The sequence below is a fragment of the Erpetoichthys calabaricus genome, chromosome 10, assembly GCF_900747795.2.
Source record: "Erpetoichthys calabaricus chromosome 10, fErpCal1.3, whole genome shotgun sequence".
NCBI classification, from domain to species: Eukaryota; Metazoa; Chordata; class Cladistia; order Polypteriformes; family Polypteridae; genus Erpetoichthys; species Erpetoichthys calabaricus.
In genome coordinates this window covers 65,376,051-65,392,133 of record NC_041403.2, presented here as the reverse complement: position 1 = coordinate 65,392,133, position 16,083 = coordinate 65,376,051, and the positions used below count along the sequence as shown (strand labels likewise).

General features: G+C 35.7%; 1 protein-coding gene across 1 annotated transcript in view; it reads right to left on the bottom strand.

The window, feature by feature from the left end:
- Window positions 1-16,083, bottom strand: part of LOC114645215 (BMP/retinoic acid-inducible neural-specific protein 3-like) — a 294,652-nt gene that overhangs the window by 221,569 nt on the left and 57,000 nt on the right. Inside the window, exons 2-3 of the mRNA XM_028793103.2 lie at window positions 7,883-7,949; window positions 3,230-3,527 (exon numbers count right to left, since the gene is read on the bottom strand). Of these exons, the coding sequence (XP_028648936.2) occupies window positions 3,230-3,474 (245 nt within the window). The 5' untranslated portion in view covers window positions 3,475-3,527; window positions 7,883-7,949. The remainder of the gene's footprint in view (window positions 1-3,229; window positions 3,528-7,882; window positions 7,950-16,083) is intronic.

The following is a 16,083-nucleotide window of genomic DNA, read 5'->3' as shown; positions in this document are numbered from 1 at the left end:
ATCCCATGAGGAGTGGCTGGAAGCGCATTAAAATATTTACAAAAGGAATAAAACATTAAAGTTGACAAATATCTGTTGCGAGATCTTTAAAAGGCAATTTGCTAATCGTAGGGGATCATACATAATTGGCAAGCATATGGTATAACATGAATATGGTTAGTAGCTTCCTATTCATTAGTGGCGACAAGTTCTAGTGTGATTAGTCACACGGGGCTGCACACAGCGTTCATGTTGCATACTCAAGCGGATGATGAAACTTGTTACATTCAGATCTCCACAACTATGACACACAATGCCGTAGTCACATGGTCAACTACTTCTCACTCTTTAATAAGTGTCATTTAAGTAATTATACCATTCTCCTTCTGTGATGGTGCAGGTCGGCTCCCTGATTATTAAGATGTGGACCCACTATACCACATACCTCCCCCCTTAAGCCTCATCCAACCTAAATTAACTAGTGGCCCAGGTCCACAATAGTAAATAAAAGCAATAATACCCGTTCATAAAACCAAAACCCAAGACCCCCTCCATAAAATCAGGACATTAAAAGAAACAAGAACTTTAAAATGACAATTAAAACAATAAATAAATGTCCATTAAAAAGCTCAGTTCTTAAAATGTCCTCCACTGGCTTGAGTCCCGTGGGTTCTTTAAAAAGTCAGGCACCTATAACACTCACTGTTCCTCTTCAATTCTTCTGTCCTCACCACCTCAGCTCTTCCTACTACTGCCATCAAACGTTGGCCCCCTGATTATTAAGCTACAGACCTGCTATACCACACCTTCAGTTGCCATTTTGCACTAAGCTATTAGTGAGTCAACAGTTTTAGAATTCGGCCACTGAGCCTCTTAAAAAGCACAATATCTGCACCATCACTAATGATCAAAGTTGTACAATATTCTGGTAAAATTATGTACATATAAATTCAGAGCACACTTGCAGTACATTTCCTTAATTACAAATGTGCAGCAGACAAAGGCTTATGATAGCTTAGCTATTACCTACTGTAAACAAACATGCCTGATGGACTGCATGATCTCCTCCTGTTCTAAGGACCACGCAGGAGTGATGACTGGGACAGAGAAAGTCTGACGTGGCACACATAGGAGCACACTGTTGCAACTTAGAAGCTGTTTAACCTGCAGAGCAGTGGGATAGGGGTCTCTTTTATCTCCTAAAGTTGAGACAGTTTCTTTGTTATGCAAAGACTTCTGGTTCATGGCTGGCAGGTAGTACTTAGCCAATGACACCACAGAGAGAATTTTTGAGAAGAGACATGTTAAATATTTGTGTTCATGTAGGTTTACTTGGAGCATGAACATTTGAATATGAGGGTGAACTTTGAACAATTATTTGGTGTACCTGCGTTCATACTGTAATAGGCTATGTTACAGGTATTCTAAAAGTGAAAAAGTATGTAATTGAGATAAACTTTAAGGTTTAAAAAATAACTTTGTGCTGTAAGTTTTTTAGTCAATATGTATTAAGCTCACTGCATACTGGTGGGAAAACAGTTAAAATAGAAACCCACAGTTGTTGAAATTGAAGTAATAACTACAGGTTGGGGGTGCAAGACAAAATTAAATGTTTTACTCTAGCCCTTTGTGACAGATGGAACGCTGATTGGTAGAAGGTTCGAGAACATAAGTTATGCCTAACCAGGATTGGTCTAGAAGCATGAAGCTAGAACATGGGAAGAGAGATGGTTCCTACACTATGACACCACAATGGTCCAAGAAGTACAAGGATTACAGTAAGGAAAGACAAGGTTGGCATAAACATAGGGCACACAATCAGTTGTTCTCTCTCATTTTATTGAGTCCATCCAATGACTATGATGGATCATAGACGTAACAGCTCAGAAGTGCAATGCAAGGCCAAAAGAGTTACCTTATTTCTACAGTAGGCACACCAGATGCCTAGACCTCTAGAAAGAAAAGCCGCTAGCCATCCAGGTTGTACATACATGAATTTTCACAGCCATTTGCTTTACCTCTGCCTCTGGCACTCTAAGAAGTGTAGTTTTGGGGATGTTGTTGTGTATTAAGTGAATAAACATTTGAACCTACTTCTCTGTTTGGCCTTGAACTGTTTCTAATGAACTGTCCAGGGTCTAGAGAAGAGATTAAGTATTTTAACCATAGATCCAGTCATCCCTAGTCCGTCCCGATGATGATCACAAGTGAACTTGCAGATCTTCATGACAGGCTGGTAAGTATGACTTACTAGAGAAAAAAATTAAAGGTTTGGAGATATTCAGGTCTACATAGAAAGTCCTAAGGTGAAGAGAGGGTCACCTTCCATGACAAAACATTATTCCGTTAACTGACAAAGCCTAACCTGGATGTGGATGTTAGTGTGCCCTGTAATGGATGATGCCCTCACTCCACTCTAGGGTTGGTTGCTGCTTTGTGCTCAGTGCTGCACAATATCTTTACTTATCTTCCAAAGCTTGATACACTTATAAAAAGCCAACATGTATTCATTTCATGTTAACCATGTAAATGTCTAAGCGCAAAGTCAATAAGTAATTTTTCTCCGAAGGCAAAAATGTATCAAACAGCAAATTTATAAAAACAAAGAGCACATCGATGACGCTTAAATCTCTAAAGGGCCCTCTTCTTTTTCATGAATCCAATCTATTTCATCTGTAATACCAATTTAGTTCAGTCCAAAGAACCAGAGAGGAAAGCTTCACATTTAATGTTCTCTCTGCCACGTGAATCGGTACAAAAGAGCGCGAGTCCATAAATATGCTCAGAAATGGTTTTATTTATAGTGGAGGAAGGGAAAGAACTGCTTTCTTTGAACAATTCTTTAATCTTGCAACAGTATCTTTAGCAGCTGCCAAGGTGCCCTGCAGCGATACAAGAGGAGTGTCAAAAACCTCCTGGAAAAATGGGTGTCTGTGGGAGGGAGGTGGTGAAGGCTGTCCGCCTCTCATTAACTACTTCACTCCAAAGTTTCACTGATCAGAGTTGCCAAAAGGTGAAAAGGGGAACTTAAAAGTGATTAAAAAATCAATCTTAAGTAAAATGAAATTAAATATCATGCAATTTGTATCATATTTATGTCTTCTATGATCCTAGCACATTAGGGCAGAAAGAAGAGCATTCAGAAACACTGCCCTACAAAGTAGCACAGTCTTATTATCACACTTCATGTTTTTTCCATTTTTTTTAAAAGCCTAGCTTTTCTAATATTGTATTGCACAAACAGTCTTACCTGAAAATCTTGTAGCGGGTGGTGTACCCCTGCTGATATCGCTCTACAAATTCAGCATACTCTTGAGAACGATGAAAAGGCCCCTTGTCTGACAGGAGCCAGTCCATTGGCCCAGTAGTCCCATGTTGACCCAAAGTGGTGCTCACAGTTAAAACCCAGCAATGCAGACTCAAGGCCGTCCACTCGGACAGAACCATGAGAGGCAGCCATTTAACAACAGCAGCGCCGCACCAGAACCATGTCATGCTGCTGCAACGGTGGACTTGGAACCAGCATTCTCCTAGTAATCCCAGGCAACCTGCAGTGCAACAAAGGAAAACATTAAGAAGTCTTCAAAACTGCAAGAAGAACTTTATTCACCTTGTCCACTGTATATTATTAAATATATTTACTACACTGTTTTTTTTTTTTTTTTGTACTTTGCCTTGCTAATTTAACAAAGCAGTCAGAGTAGGAAGTACAGATGTTAGGTAACCCTTTTGGTGACTGAGACAAACCTTGAACTCCAGAGTAAAATCATTTTAAACTTTGTATGACAGTGAATGAAACAGATATGGAGATTCTTTATTATATGTAAAAAAGCAACAATATTTTTATTGTTACTGTTATACAGTATTTTTCATGCACCAGGATAATAACACTTTCAAAATGTGTATAACAGAATGTTTCAAATAGTCTAGAAATCATGTAACCTATTCATATAAGTTTTAGTGATAAAATGAAAAGTTTCCATTTTTATTTATTTATCTTTCTCATATTGCATTTCTCTGTTGTCCCTTTTTTCTACTTCCTTTATTCCAAACAACAGGCAGAGGTTTACTGTTTTCATTTACTGTAACATTATGCAGACAAACGACTATTCAGAAGTGGAATGAAGAGCTACAGCAATTCACATTAGTTACTGCAAGATATAACATCTCTTACATTTCTACAAGAAACTAGTGCTAACACAGGCACTGACATTAATGCTTCAATGAGACCACCTCCCAATGTGCTTCATGCCAGGTTAGATACCAGTGCTCCGCATGTTAGCTGTAATGGCATCCAAGAGTATTATAATAACTGTACAAGACTGCAGATTAAGGCATCAGGTTTTCCGAAGTGATAAAAGAGGTTATGATAATATTCCTGACTACAAAACAGGAATTGTTATTTCTAATTTGAAAAGGAAGAACAACTGTTTTTTAGATCCTGATATAAGAAGAATTATTAAAGAAATGCAATTCTAGTGCTTACGGAATCTATTGTTCATGTAATTACAGTATTATTTCTTTTAGTCTGTGCAGTCCTTGACTAAATGGTTATTATTATAATAATGGTTATTATTTATCTTTCCAAAGAAATTAAAAGTAGACTCTTACACTTTTAGAGGTTATTTTAAACTTGCCATTTTATCTAAAATATTCAAAACACCCATTGTATGCACTACATCCAACCCTGATAAAACACCAACTATTAACAGTTGCTTTTGCCCAGGTCACATTACAAGAGCAGGCAAACACTAAATTATTAATAGTAAATTGCAATCATCTTGATGTGAAAATGCTAAAATTGTTTTGCTTACTGATTTAAGTGCTACCTGTGATACATTAATGATATTTTTATTGACCAAACCACTTTTTATTTAACTAATTAGCATTGGTATTGTATCTACAGAAATTGGCTGCTTTAGTATTCCTCTAAGAAGAAACCTAAAGCAACAAAATAAGGGATGACATAAGTACATTTATATTAAGTAGAATGCCCAGTGGGGACTGGGTGGTCTTTTGGCCTAGGAACTCTTGTAGATTTTTTTTTCTCTCCAGCTTCGTGCCTCCTTAATTTTAAAAAAAATTTTTCTGCCCTCTCAGACCATCTGACCTTATCATCTGATTCTTCTTTAGAGACTTAGAACAATGTCACTGTATAGTATATAAGGACTCTACTTTCTACTAAATAAACATCTATTTTACATAAGTGTGCATATTTTAATCTAATTTTAATTTGTTTTTCTTTTCTTGTAACTAGTTCTTTGACATCCTGTGTGTTTGAAAATGTGGAATAGAAATAAGTATAGTTGCTGATGTTGTTACACCTTTGTTTATGTCTGACATAAAATATGGAATTCTGCCAATTTTACTCTTGGAACAAAAACTTACCTGTAAAAGGAAAAAAAAAATACTTTACAGTTGATTCAATACTGAAAAAAATAAAGAATAGGCTAGAAACCAAGTCCAGTGGGTATTGAGCTGGAATTAGTTTGAGAAAACATTAATAATGTATGTATGGTTGGCATTGCAGCATGGTGATTAGTGCTTACTGCCTCACAGCTCCTGAATCTGTGGTTCAGATAATGGTGTGGACACTATCTTCTTTTTCCAAAAATTAAGGATGTTAATTACATTAAATGACAATCCAAAATTTTCTCACCAGCTTAGGCTCTGGCTTCCATGGTTTTATACTGATAGATAGATAGATAGATAGATAGATAGATAGATAGATAGATAGATAGATAGATAGATAGATAGATAGATAGATAGATAGATAGATAGATAGATAGATAGATAGATTAGTGACTAGGTCATGAATCATTTGTGTTGACAAAAGAGTTATAAAATCTTACAGCCATAGGAACAGATCTTCAGATCTGATATGAGATCTCTCAAACAATATATTATATAGCACCTGTGCTCTAAAGTGAAGTTTGCTCTGTGGTGAAACAATATTTATGAATATTGTCTAGCCTCTGACTAGGTATTTTATACACTCTGGTTACTGTTGAAATGACTTGATCATTAGAAAGAGCTGGACGCATTAAAAATGACAAGTATCAACTCTTCCATATTATCTACATAATTGGGAAATGAGTTGCAGCAAGATCAGATTAAGACCCCCACAAGTCTCATGGTGTCAGATGCATATACTTACACTCTAAGAGCATCACATATAAAAATAAAACAAGCCAGGATGTGGTCTCCTTTAGAGATTTAAGTCAGGGTTCACTCATACATTAGACTGAGGGTATTGCTGAAACAGAAAAATGCGAGTATTACTTTTTTCTCGCATATGCCAAAGCACCAGGGCACACACACATACACATCACTGTATAGTATCCGCCAACAGTTACAGAGAGACAATTATGCTTTAGATATGATTGAACTAATGTTTATCTTTTGTGGCCATTACTTTCCATATAGGGATTGATTTCAGGACATTTTTATACACTCAAACTGAATAACATTTACAACAACAACAGCGACACTCATTTTGATCTAATGTAGCTTAACGATTGCATTTTTTGAACAAGTTTATATAAGGACATACATTTTTCTCTGTTCTCCGTTCTTTTAAATTAAGAGTAATGTGCAGTGGCATGGCATTAATTGAGAGACAGTGAGATGTTCATTGCTGGCGCTCCACTGTTCATTGCATCAGCACTTAGATCTGAGGATCTTCTCCTCCTTGTACTGTACTATATAGTCTGGTTTTGATCTGCTGCCAGTCCAGCAGTATCTAAAGGACAGTGCAATTGACCTGTGAAGTTTATATCTAGCTATAATCAAGTCCAGCTGTGTTCAGTCAACTGGCTTAACTTATCCTTTTACTTTTGTTGATTTAACTAAAGAGAAATTACTTTGTCAAATAGTGCCTGTTGTTGTTGAATGACTTTGTCAATTCCATAAATGAAAAAGCGTTATTTATTTTCTCAGGCTCCCTTTATCTAATGTTAGATTATTGGTTGAAGAAAAGATTCAGCATCATAAATTAGAAATAATAAAAGAAAATCAGGAAAAGGCAAATACTTCTTCACAGCACAGTGTGTTGTTATTCATCAACAACACCACAAAACAACCATATTTATTTATATAGAATAATTACATATATTAAAGTACCTCAAAGTGCTTTATGACAATAACTGCTAAACATAATTACAAAAAAAGTATGATGTAAAACAAAACAGTTATTTATAATTAGCAGTAGAGAATCATAACATCCAACTGAGTAGTAAATTATGGTCAGATGGCCAGGGAGGAGAGGAAAATAAAATCTCCAGTTGGCAGGATGTCGAAGAAAATAAACCCATGTGGTTCCAAGTCCAAAAGACCACCCAGTCTCCTCTGGGTATTCTACAGTCCATGAATATGTCATCATTAGCAGGATACTGTTGTGAAGCCCATTTCACACCTCCCAGCATCTCGGGTGGCAAAAAGCACATCCACTGGGTATCAGCAGGAAATGTCTAATCTCCTGTAAAAACAAAATAATCTTGCATTCTATATTATGTTATTCTGGCAATAGTTTAAAAACAGCACATTCTGTGGTGTGACAAATGTTTTTAAGAACGAGAAGTGAAAATTTGCAAGCAGTTGGCTCTGTCTAATTAGACCCCGAGAAAGTTTTTATAAAAATCACACATATGAAACACAGTACACCTCAAGGGCCTAAAAAATAATTAATTCTATTTTGCAACACATGCTGTCAGACAGAAATAAATTCAGAGATGGCTAATAATTAGTCATCTTGTCAAAGAAGTTGAACTCTGGATGATCCATTAAGTAGCCCCAAAGCATTTGTGGTGCTTGTCAGTTTAATAACTGTGGCACTTGCAAACATACACAGCAAATATATAACAGCTTTCGTGTTAAAAATTTACACATAACGCGTATTACTTACCAGTTTTATATGAGTGGCTTCCAATTAGTCTCTCTAATAGCCTTCCATATGTCTGACTTGTCCACACCTAAAACAGAGTGATCAACATATGATTCATATAGCATCGCTGGTGAGCAACATTCCGAGCTTTGCTAAATTAAAAAAGGAAACAGTGATATATTAAATAGTAATTAGTGTGCAAGCAAGAAAATAATTTACTCTAGGTCTGGCACAGGCTCATCTGTTATCATGCTTCTAGACCAAGCAAGTTCTGGAATGGAAACAGGGACATACTGTAACTGAGCACCCTGTGGCCCTGTGGTCACCAGATCTCAGTCTAGTCAAGCATCAGTAAGATGAGTAGAGATCCATCCCCGGATAATTCACAACAAATATGAAGTCAGAACAAGCCACCTTCTCAGTGCCTGTGCCTGTGCCACAACAACTTTGGACTGTAGTTTCTGCAAATGGTCAATCAGTTTATTATTAGGTAAATGAACTAAATAAAGTAGCTAAGATATCCTGTGATATTTATGCACATTAACATGTATCTGTATTTTGACAGTGCTAATTTGATTGTTATCTCCAGATTGTTAATTAAACTAACTCTATATCCTAAAAATATCTGATGATGGAATAATAGAAAATTACATTATTTACGGATGGTACAACCTCATGGTAATGTTAGGTCTCTGTGGTAAACTACCTGGTAATCTTGACTCAAAGTCATCCACTGTGTATAATCTTATGAGTCCAAAATGATAGGCAGATACACAATGTATTGTTTTTCCATATCCTCTGTCCTTACTAACAACATTGTTTCTATAACAATTATAACTTAAGGTAAATGTTTAAGTAAAAGCTTGTGGAATTCTGAATCACCGAGACAGGCTTCATGTTACAACACATTAAACATTAATAAGCCAAAACATATCTTTCTGTAACATTTAATTAATAGACATTTGGAGATTACATTGCCTCTATAATTGTATTTCTGAACAATCCATAATAAATTAAACAATTTACTCTTATTTTTATACTTTGAATAATCAAAAAGAAGTAATTAATGAATGAGATAAAAAATAGAATAGTGTAAGAAGCAAAAGTTGGATTTAAATTTTAAAAAACTAGGGGGCTTTGCCCTCTGCTTGCTTTGCTCGCCCGCCACCTTCCACCAGAGGCGCGCTATGCTCCGGCCACTTCACGTCTCTGTCACTCGCGTTTTTTTTGGTGAATGCACACTGAAGAGATGCTGTCTGATCAGCTAATGTTTTTCTGCTGCTGCTGCCGAGCTGCATGTTCTACTTGTCGCGCTGTGCATCGATTATTTAAAAGCCTGTACAGCAGCTGTCCTTTTGTCTCACTGCCTTGTCTTGTGCAACGTTAAAGTGTCTCTCGCGGAACGTCAAATTGTCTTCCAAGAAGATCACGTATAGTCTCCTTCCAAGATTTTCTTTTATAAAAGAGAGATGAGTATTTCTGTTTATTTTATTGTCAGCATAGGCTTCTGCGTCTCCAACCCTGGACTAGAGTAAGTGCTTTCATTAATGGGGTTGTAGGTGCATCTTTTCTAAGTTTCCAAAATTGAGCTGCTGATGAGTTGACAAGGTAGGATCCAGCATGAGTCAAACGCGTAACAAAAGAAATTCCTCAGTCCAATAAAGATTATTTTAAAAGGGTTTAGTTGAAATTTAAAAAAGAACAAATCACAAAAATTTTGAAAAAAGTTATTGCACACACACAATAAAAGACAAAAAGGGAAAAAATGTTTCTTCTGTGTTTAATTATAATCTTAGCTTTCTCATTGTTAACTTCATTTCCTTTCTATACTTAATAGTTGTGTTACTTTTCTATTGCAAACTTACATAGACTTCACTTGACTATATTCAGTATGTTAGCCGGTACAGTAAGTATGGTACAGTTTGAAACTGTTTGCCCTCCATGCCTTAACAACGACAAAGCAGATCATAAACAGAACTAGTCTCTAGTCAGAATGACAAAAATAATTTGAATATTCCATTTACAATTTAGCTTGTAGGGATTATAATTCAACTTTCTCTTGACTATGCACTAATATATAGGCAAACGTTTTAACATAACTAGGAAAATATGTCTATCAATTTAACATAACCTAACTAATGGCTCTTACAGGTCTGCTGGTAATTACTGTTAAGGCTGAAGCTTTTATCCAAGGTGACTTACAAGATTTGACATACTATTGGTTACATTTCCTATTTTTTATTTTTCCAGTTGGAGCACAGGCAGTTGAAAAGTCTTGCTCATTGTCACACAGTGTCTGTAGTGGAATGTCAGCCCGCATCTACAGGGTTTGAGGTATGTATATATTTATAAAACGCTTTACTATAAACCATAAATTCTATACACACATTAGAAAAGGAGATAATTAAAAATATAAAATATAAAAAGATGGCAATAAATTGAAAGTTAAACAAAATTTAAATATAGTCTGTGTTAAACAGATTAGTTTGAAGACTGCTTTTTAAAAAAAAGGTAATGATTTAAGATATACAGTAGATAATTTAAAAGGACAACATTCAATAAAACTAAAGGTGGAACTGAGAAAGCCTTGTCACCGCCAGTACACTTGTTAGTCTGCAGAGAAGGTAATTTATGACCTACAGAAATAATATATATATAGTATATGCAGGGGGGATCATATAAACGGAGGGGATCAGAAAAATCATTATGTGACTTAACTGGCAGACAGTACAATTCATTTAATGCACTGCTGCTGGGATGTGTTCCCAAGATTTGGTGTAAATCAGTAGAATTCTGAACATGCTGCAGTTGATTTACAGTTGTGTTTGGACGCTTATATAATATGACATTATAACAGTTCTAGCTGCAGTACGTTATTACAGGATGTGTTAGACATTCAGCATCAGCCTTAAATAATGATGAGCAATGTTTCTCAAATGAAAGAATGATGTTTTCACTAGATCTCCGTGATGATCATTTCGAAGAGACTGTTTCTTATTCTTTTTCTCTCTTCATTTTATGCCCAATAGTGCTCTTGTGATTGCAGACAGGCCTGCTGAAAGGAATTTTCCTTTTATTATAAATGATCGTTCTATTTATACAAGGTAACATAATAAAAGTTAATTGAAAAGTACAGTTTTCGACAAAATTTTTAATGAAGAGTAGGTGAGTCATCATCACATAAGCCTCAGAACATGTTCACCAGAATCACAACATAAAACAAAATAACTAAGTTAAGCACTTAGAATATGTCTAAAGTATCCTGTTGTAACAATAGAATCATTTTTCTAAGTGGCTCTCATGAAATTGTAATGGAGCTACATTTGCAATATAAAACAAATCAAACCAAGTAAATGCCATACAAAATAATTGCATTATAAATTGGGAATCTCTTTAATGTTATGAGATAGCACTTATTGCATTATAAATTAAAGGATAATCGCTGAATGAATCAGCTCTAAAAGTGTGTAAAGCGAGTGATTAGCTACATTACCAAATGCAGAAGAGCAGCTGAGCCATAAAGACCACAGCACACTTCAAAAACACAAGTTCCTCACGAGGCAACAGAGGCCAAAGCAAAAATATGAAGGTGAAGGTGGAGGAGGAGCAGGAGGGGGAAGAAAATGAAGATGAAGACAAAAAGGGAATAATAACATTAAACAGGGTTATATGTTTAAACCTGTTTAATTCAATTCAGAGTTGTGGAATTCTGAGCCTATGCCAGCAGCATTAGGCACGGTGTATGAGCCAAGTCTAGACAGTATGCCAGTTTATCACAGGGACCACTCACTCATATACCCATCAGCAATTTAACACACATATTTGGATATGGAAGAAAAACTACAGAATCAGGAGAAAAACCCTTATAGACACCAGCAGAATATTCAAACTTCAAAAAAGGTTTAAAACTAGGCTGCCTGATCCATGAGAGAGCAACGTTAATCACCATGCCACTTGAAATGAGAATATGTAAAATTAAAAATGAGAAGAGGACTGTAGTTGAACAAATTGAGGCTAATGAGCATGCGGCACCAATTTTATCCACCTAATTCCTCCAGAATAACATCAGGTTGAATTCTGAATGTCCCTAGAGTCCTATTGTCTACCATAACACTTAGTTGCTTATTCCATTTTTGTAAAATTCTCTGTGTGAATTAAAACTTCTTAACATTTGAGTGAAATTTCCTCTTAAAAAGTTTCCTACAGTGCCCCTGTGGTCTTGCTACTCATTTTGAAGTAACAGTTTTGATCCACTGTCCTAATTCCCTTCATGATTTTAAACACTTTAATTACATCTCCTCTTCAACTTCATTTGCTTAAACTGAACAGGTTCGACTCCTTTAATCGTTCCTCATAACTCACTGCCTGCAGTCCTGGAATCACATTAGTCGCACTTCTTTAGACCTTTCCTAGCACTGCTATGTCTTTTTTATGGTCTGAATACCAAAACTGCACTTTACTTCCTTAGGACATTCTAGACATCAAATGGGGTATCCCCTGGGACCTCAACACTTTACCTCTCAATTTTGAATTCTTTTACAATAGGGACTTAAAATATATTAAAACCTATTATATCCCATGGGTACTGACACTGCTTTGCCACAAACGTTTTTCTGGAGTGGCAAAGTAATGTGACAAGTTCGGTGGTGTGGGGAATCTGTAATAAGCAGAATGATTTATGACAGGCTATTAAGATATGAGGAATAAAGTGTTTAATTTGTTAGAATGAGACATGTATTATTACATTTTTGTGGAAAAATGTTAAAAATGTTAAATGTTAAAAATGTTACCTTGATAAAGAGGATGGCTGATCATTCCACTCTTTCCTTATTTATCTGGTGACCTTCTGAACAGTGCTTGACCTGAGAAATCAATCCAATAATCGTATGACACCTATGTCTGCTGGTGTAGGCCATTGCATGTTTCATAGCAGAATGCGGCAAGCAGTTTGGGGCAACTTTTTTAACTTCACAAAGTATATCTATGGCTAATTGTCTATTAACGATTTCAACTGCTTATCAGTATTTTGGTAATTTGCTAGGCTTACACAATAGGCACATCTAATTCAAGCCACTGTGAAAAGCAGATAATTTTACACTAAAACAGGCAAAGTGGACTCGGTTGCTGAATATGCCACTAAATGTGCTGATGCGCAATAGCTGTCTTCACAACCCCGCTTCTAGTGATTAATGTGCACACATGCTATCTGCTTCTGCGCTCCAATGCTTTGCTAATTGCAGGTCTTCCAATCACACTTCTAGGGCGCCAAAGTGCCCAAATCTGGGGCAGTAATCTAGGAGCCGCATTCTTTGAGTGATTTTTCCAGATGCTGTTGCTGTGACCCATCTCCATATTGTACAGACTCTCTAAATCAATGACTCAGGCTCAGTCTGCTTGCACAGTTTTCCATTCTGTCAGTCCTGAGAAGCCACACTTACAACGTTTCTCAGGATATCCAATAAATATATGCTTGCTTGTGCTCATTGACACTGGTCCAAAGATGTCTTTAGACATATCTAGACCTTTTTCTTCACACATACTCTAGCTCTCTATTACCTCACTGCTAAGGTAAATGAGGTAATGGAGCACTATAGATTTCTTTTTATTATAGCACTAAGTTTGTTCTTTTCTTCCAGTTTCATGTCTCAAAAAGCGTCAAATAGTCTCATGGGTCATGACCTTTTAGTAGAGCTTAGGCTTTCACTAATGGAAAACTGTGGCTTGGGCATTTTTTCATTTGCTCTGCTTTAGCATAGAAATGCGGAATGCAGTTTTATTCATTAGCCATTATACATGGTTTCAAACAAGTCTTTAAAAAAATCTGTGGCAGAACTTTGCCTCATGCTGTACACTTGCAAAATATATCCAGTCATGTTTAATAGCGGCCTGCAGGTGCATCACACTAACAAAGCCATTAGTTAGGAAAACTGTCCCTTTCCACTGCAGACACCCTCTTTAACAAATCCACAGACATAGCGTCACCTCTGCTCCAAAACCTTTACTGTCAATACACCAGGGCCACACACGCTTGTATAGTCAGGTCATGCATGTGTTTATTGTTATTTGTAAAGTTTTTATTGCAATTTTATTAATGAGACTAAGAACTCTTCCGTATTGCTGTGCTGCATTTGTGCAAATGTCAGGTGTAGACATGTTCATGCTATCTAATTGAAGAGCAAGGGGCTGTGGTAACTTCTCATTGATTTTGTACATAAAAAATAAGGTGAAATCTCTCAAAATCAAAAAGCATTAAAATGACAATTAGGTCCAATTTTCGGATAATAAATCTTCACTTCATTGACTTTGTTTTTTGGTTGAGCTCCGTAAGAAACATAATAATAATAATAATAATAATACATTTTAATTATATAGCGCCTTTCCCATGCTCAAGGCACTTCACAGAGTTTAAGAAAGAACGGCAGGATATACAGTATATAGCATTGTACTAAACCAGATAAATAAATAAAGAAGAGTAAGATAGTAAATTCAGAGGAAAAAAAAAGCAAGAGAGACCTGGCCAAAGTAGCAGCCGTACTCACTCACAACATGTTAAAGTACAACATATACGATGTAAAATACAGCATACATTTAATGTAAGCATATCTATCTACTCTCTATATATAAAATCCTAAGCCTAAAAGTGCAACGATTTTATGTGACGTTTTTGTCATGCTTTAAATCAGGCTTATTTTAAAACCTACATATATATGTTTGGTATCATTCTTATTCTGTTTTTAAATTATAAACTAAAAAATATCAAGAACTCACGACCCGTTCAGACCCCTCTTCACAACACGAGCAGCAGACTGGCACCGAGGGGCTTGCCCCCAGGTATAATATAACATATGGCATATAAAATATAATATACAATCTCCACAATTAGATAACTATTGTACATAAACATACTAACCTCTTAAGAAAATAACTACATGTCTCCTTCACTACATTCTTTATGATACCCTTAAATTCATCAATGGAAATGAATGTGTCTAATTTTAGATCTTTCTGCAAATTATTCCATGTCCATGGTGCATAATAAGAAAATGCAGTTTTTCCCAGATGAGTCAAAACCGGGGGTACAGTACAATGCAATCACCTGGAGGACCGTAACTGGTAACTACCAGAACTAAGACAGAGTGGCTTATTAAGATAAGCTGGAAGTTTACCAAAATCATTTTATAGATCAAAATATACCAATGTTGTTGTTGTTGCAAGTGGTCAGTGATGTCTAACCCACCCAATCATAAAGAATGCAGTGATGAGTAAGAGACTTCGCATTTGTAATAAAATGCAGAGATATCCTGTATGGGACACTGAATTAAGGCTCTGTAAGATAGAAGAGGATGCATGCATATACAATATGTCACTGTAATCAATCACAAGCAAAAAAGTATCTTCCACAAGTATTTTGTTGGCATTGAAAGTAAAGCAAGATCTATTTCTAAAGTAAAAACCAATCTTCACTTTCGGTTTCCTAACTAATGCAGCTATATGTACTTTAAATAAAAGTTTATCGTCTATCCGTATTCCCAGATACTTCTATGAAGACACCATTTCAACAGATTTACCATCGAAAGTGAAAATCCGAAAATCATTTAAGTGAATTAGCCAAAACAGTTATTTTAAAAATTACCCCTGGCTAAAATGTGCATAAGCACATTAATATATATAATCAAGGTGAAATACTTGCTTGAGTGATGGCTTTAAAAAATCCAAAAAAAGTAAACATTTGTTGCATTTTACTTGCATGATGTAAAAAGAAAGCAATTTACAAGTTAATGAATTTGTGTTTAAATTTTTACCTTAGTACTCCTTTGCCAAATGGACATTTAAATGTTCATTCCACTTGTGAAACAAAATACATAGATTTAAAATGTCAGTAACAAATCAGAAGTTGCATATTGGCATTGGAAATCTGGCTAAAATAGCATAAATGAATGTCATGAAACACCATATTAAGTTATTCAAAATAATTCTTTCAAATTTTAATAATAAATTCTTAAGATACAGCAGTATTCTGTTTTAGGGGCTTCCAGGGTATTGTAAAGCTGTGCACTCATCAGAAACAGCATCATCTACTAAAATGATCACTTGCTCTTGTCTTTATTTATACTCCTATAGTATGTTTTTACATGGCACATTTATTAATGAGCTTTTTTACCTGTAATGACTAAACTAGCATGCAGATTTCTTTACAGTCTGTCTCACCACTGCTTCAGATG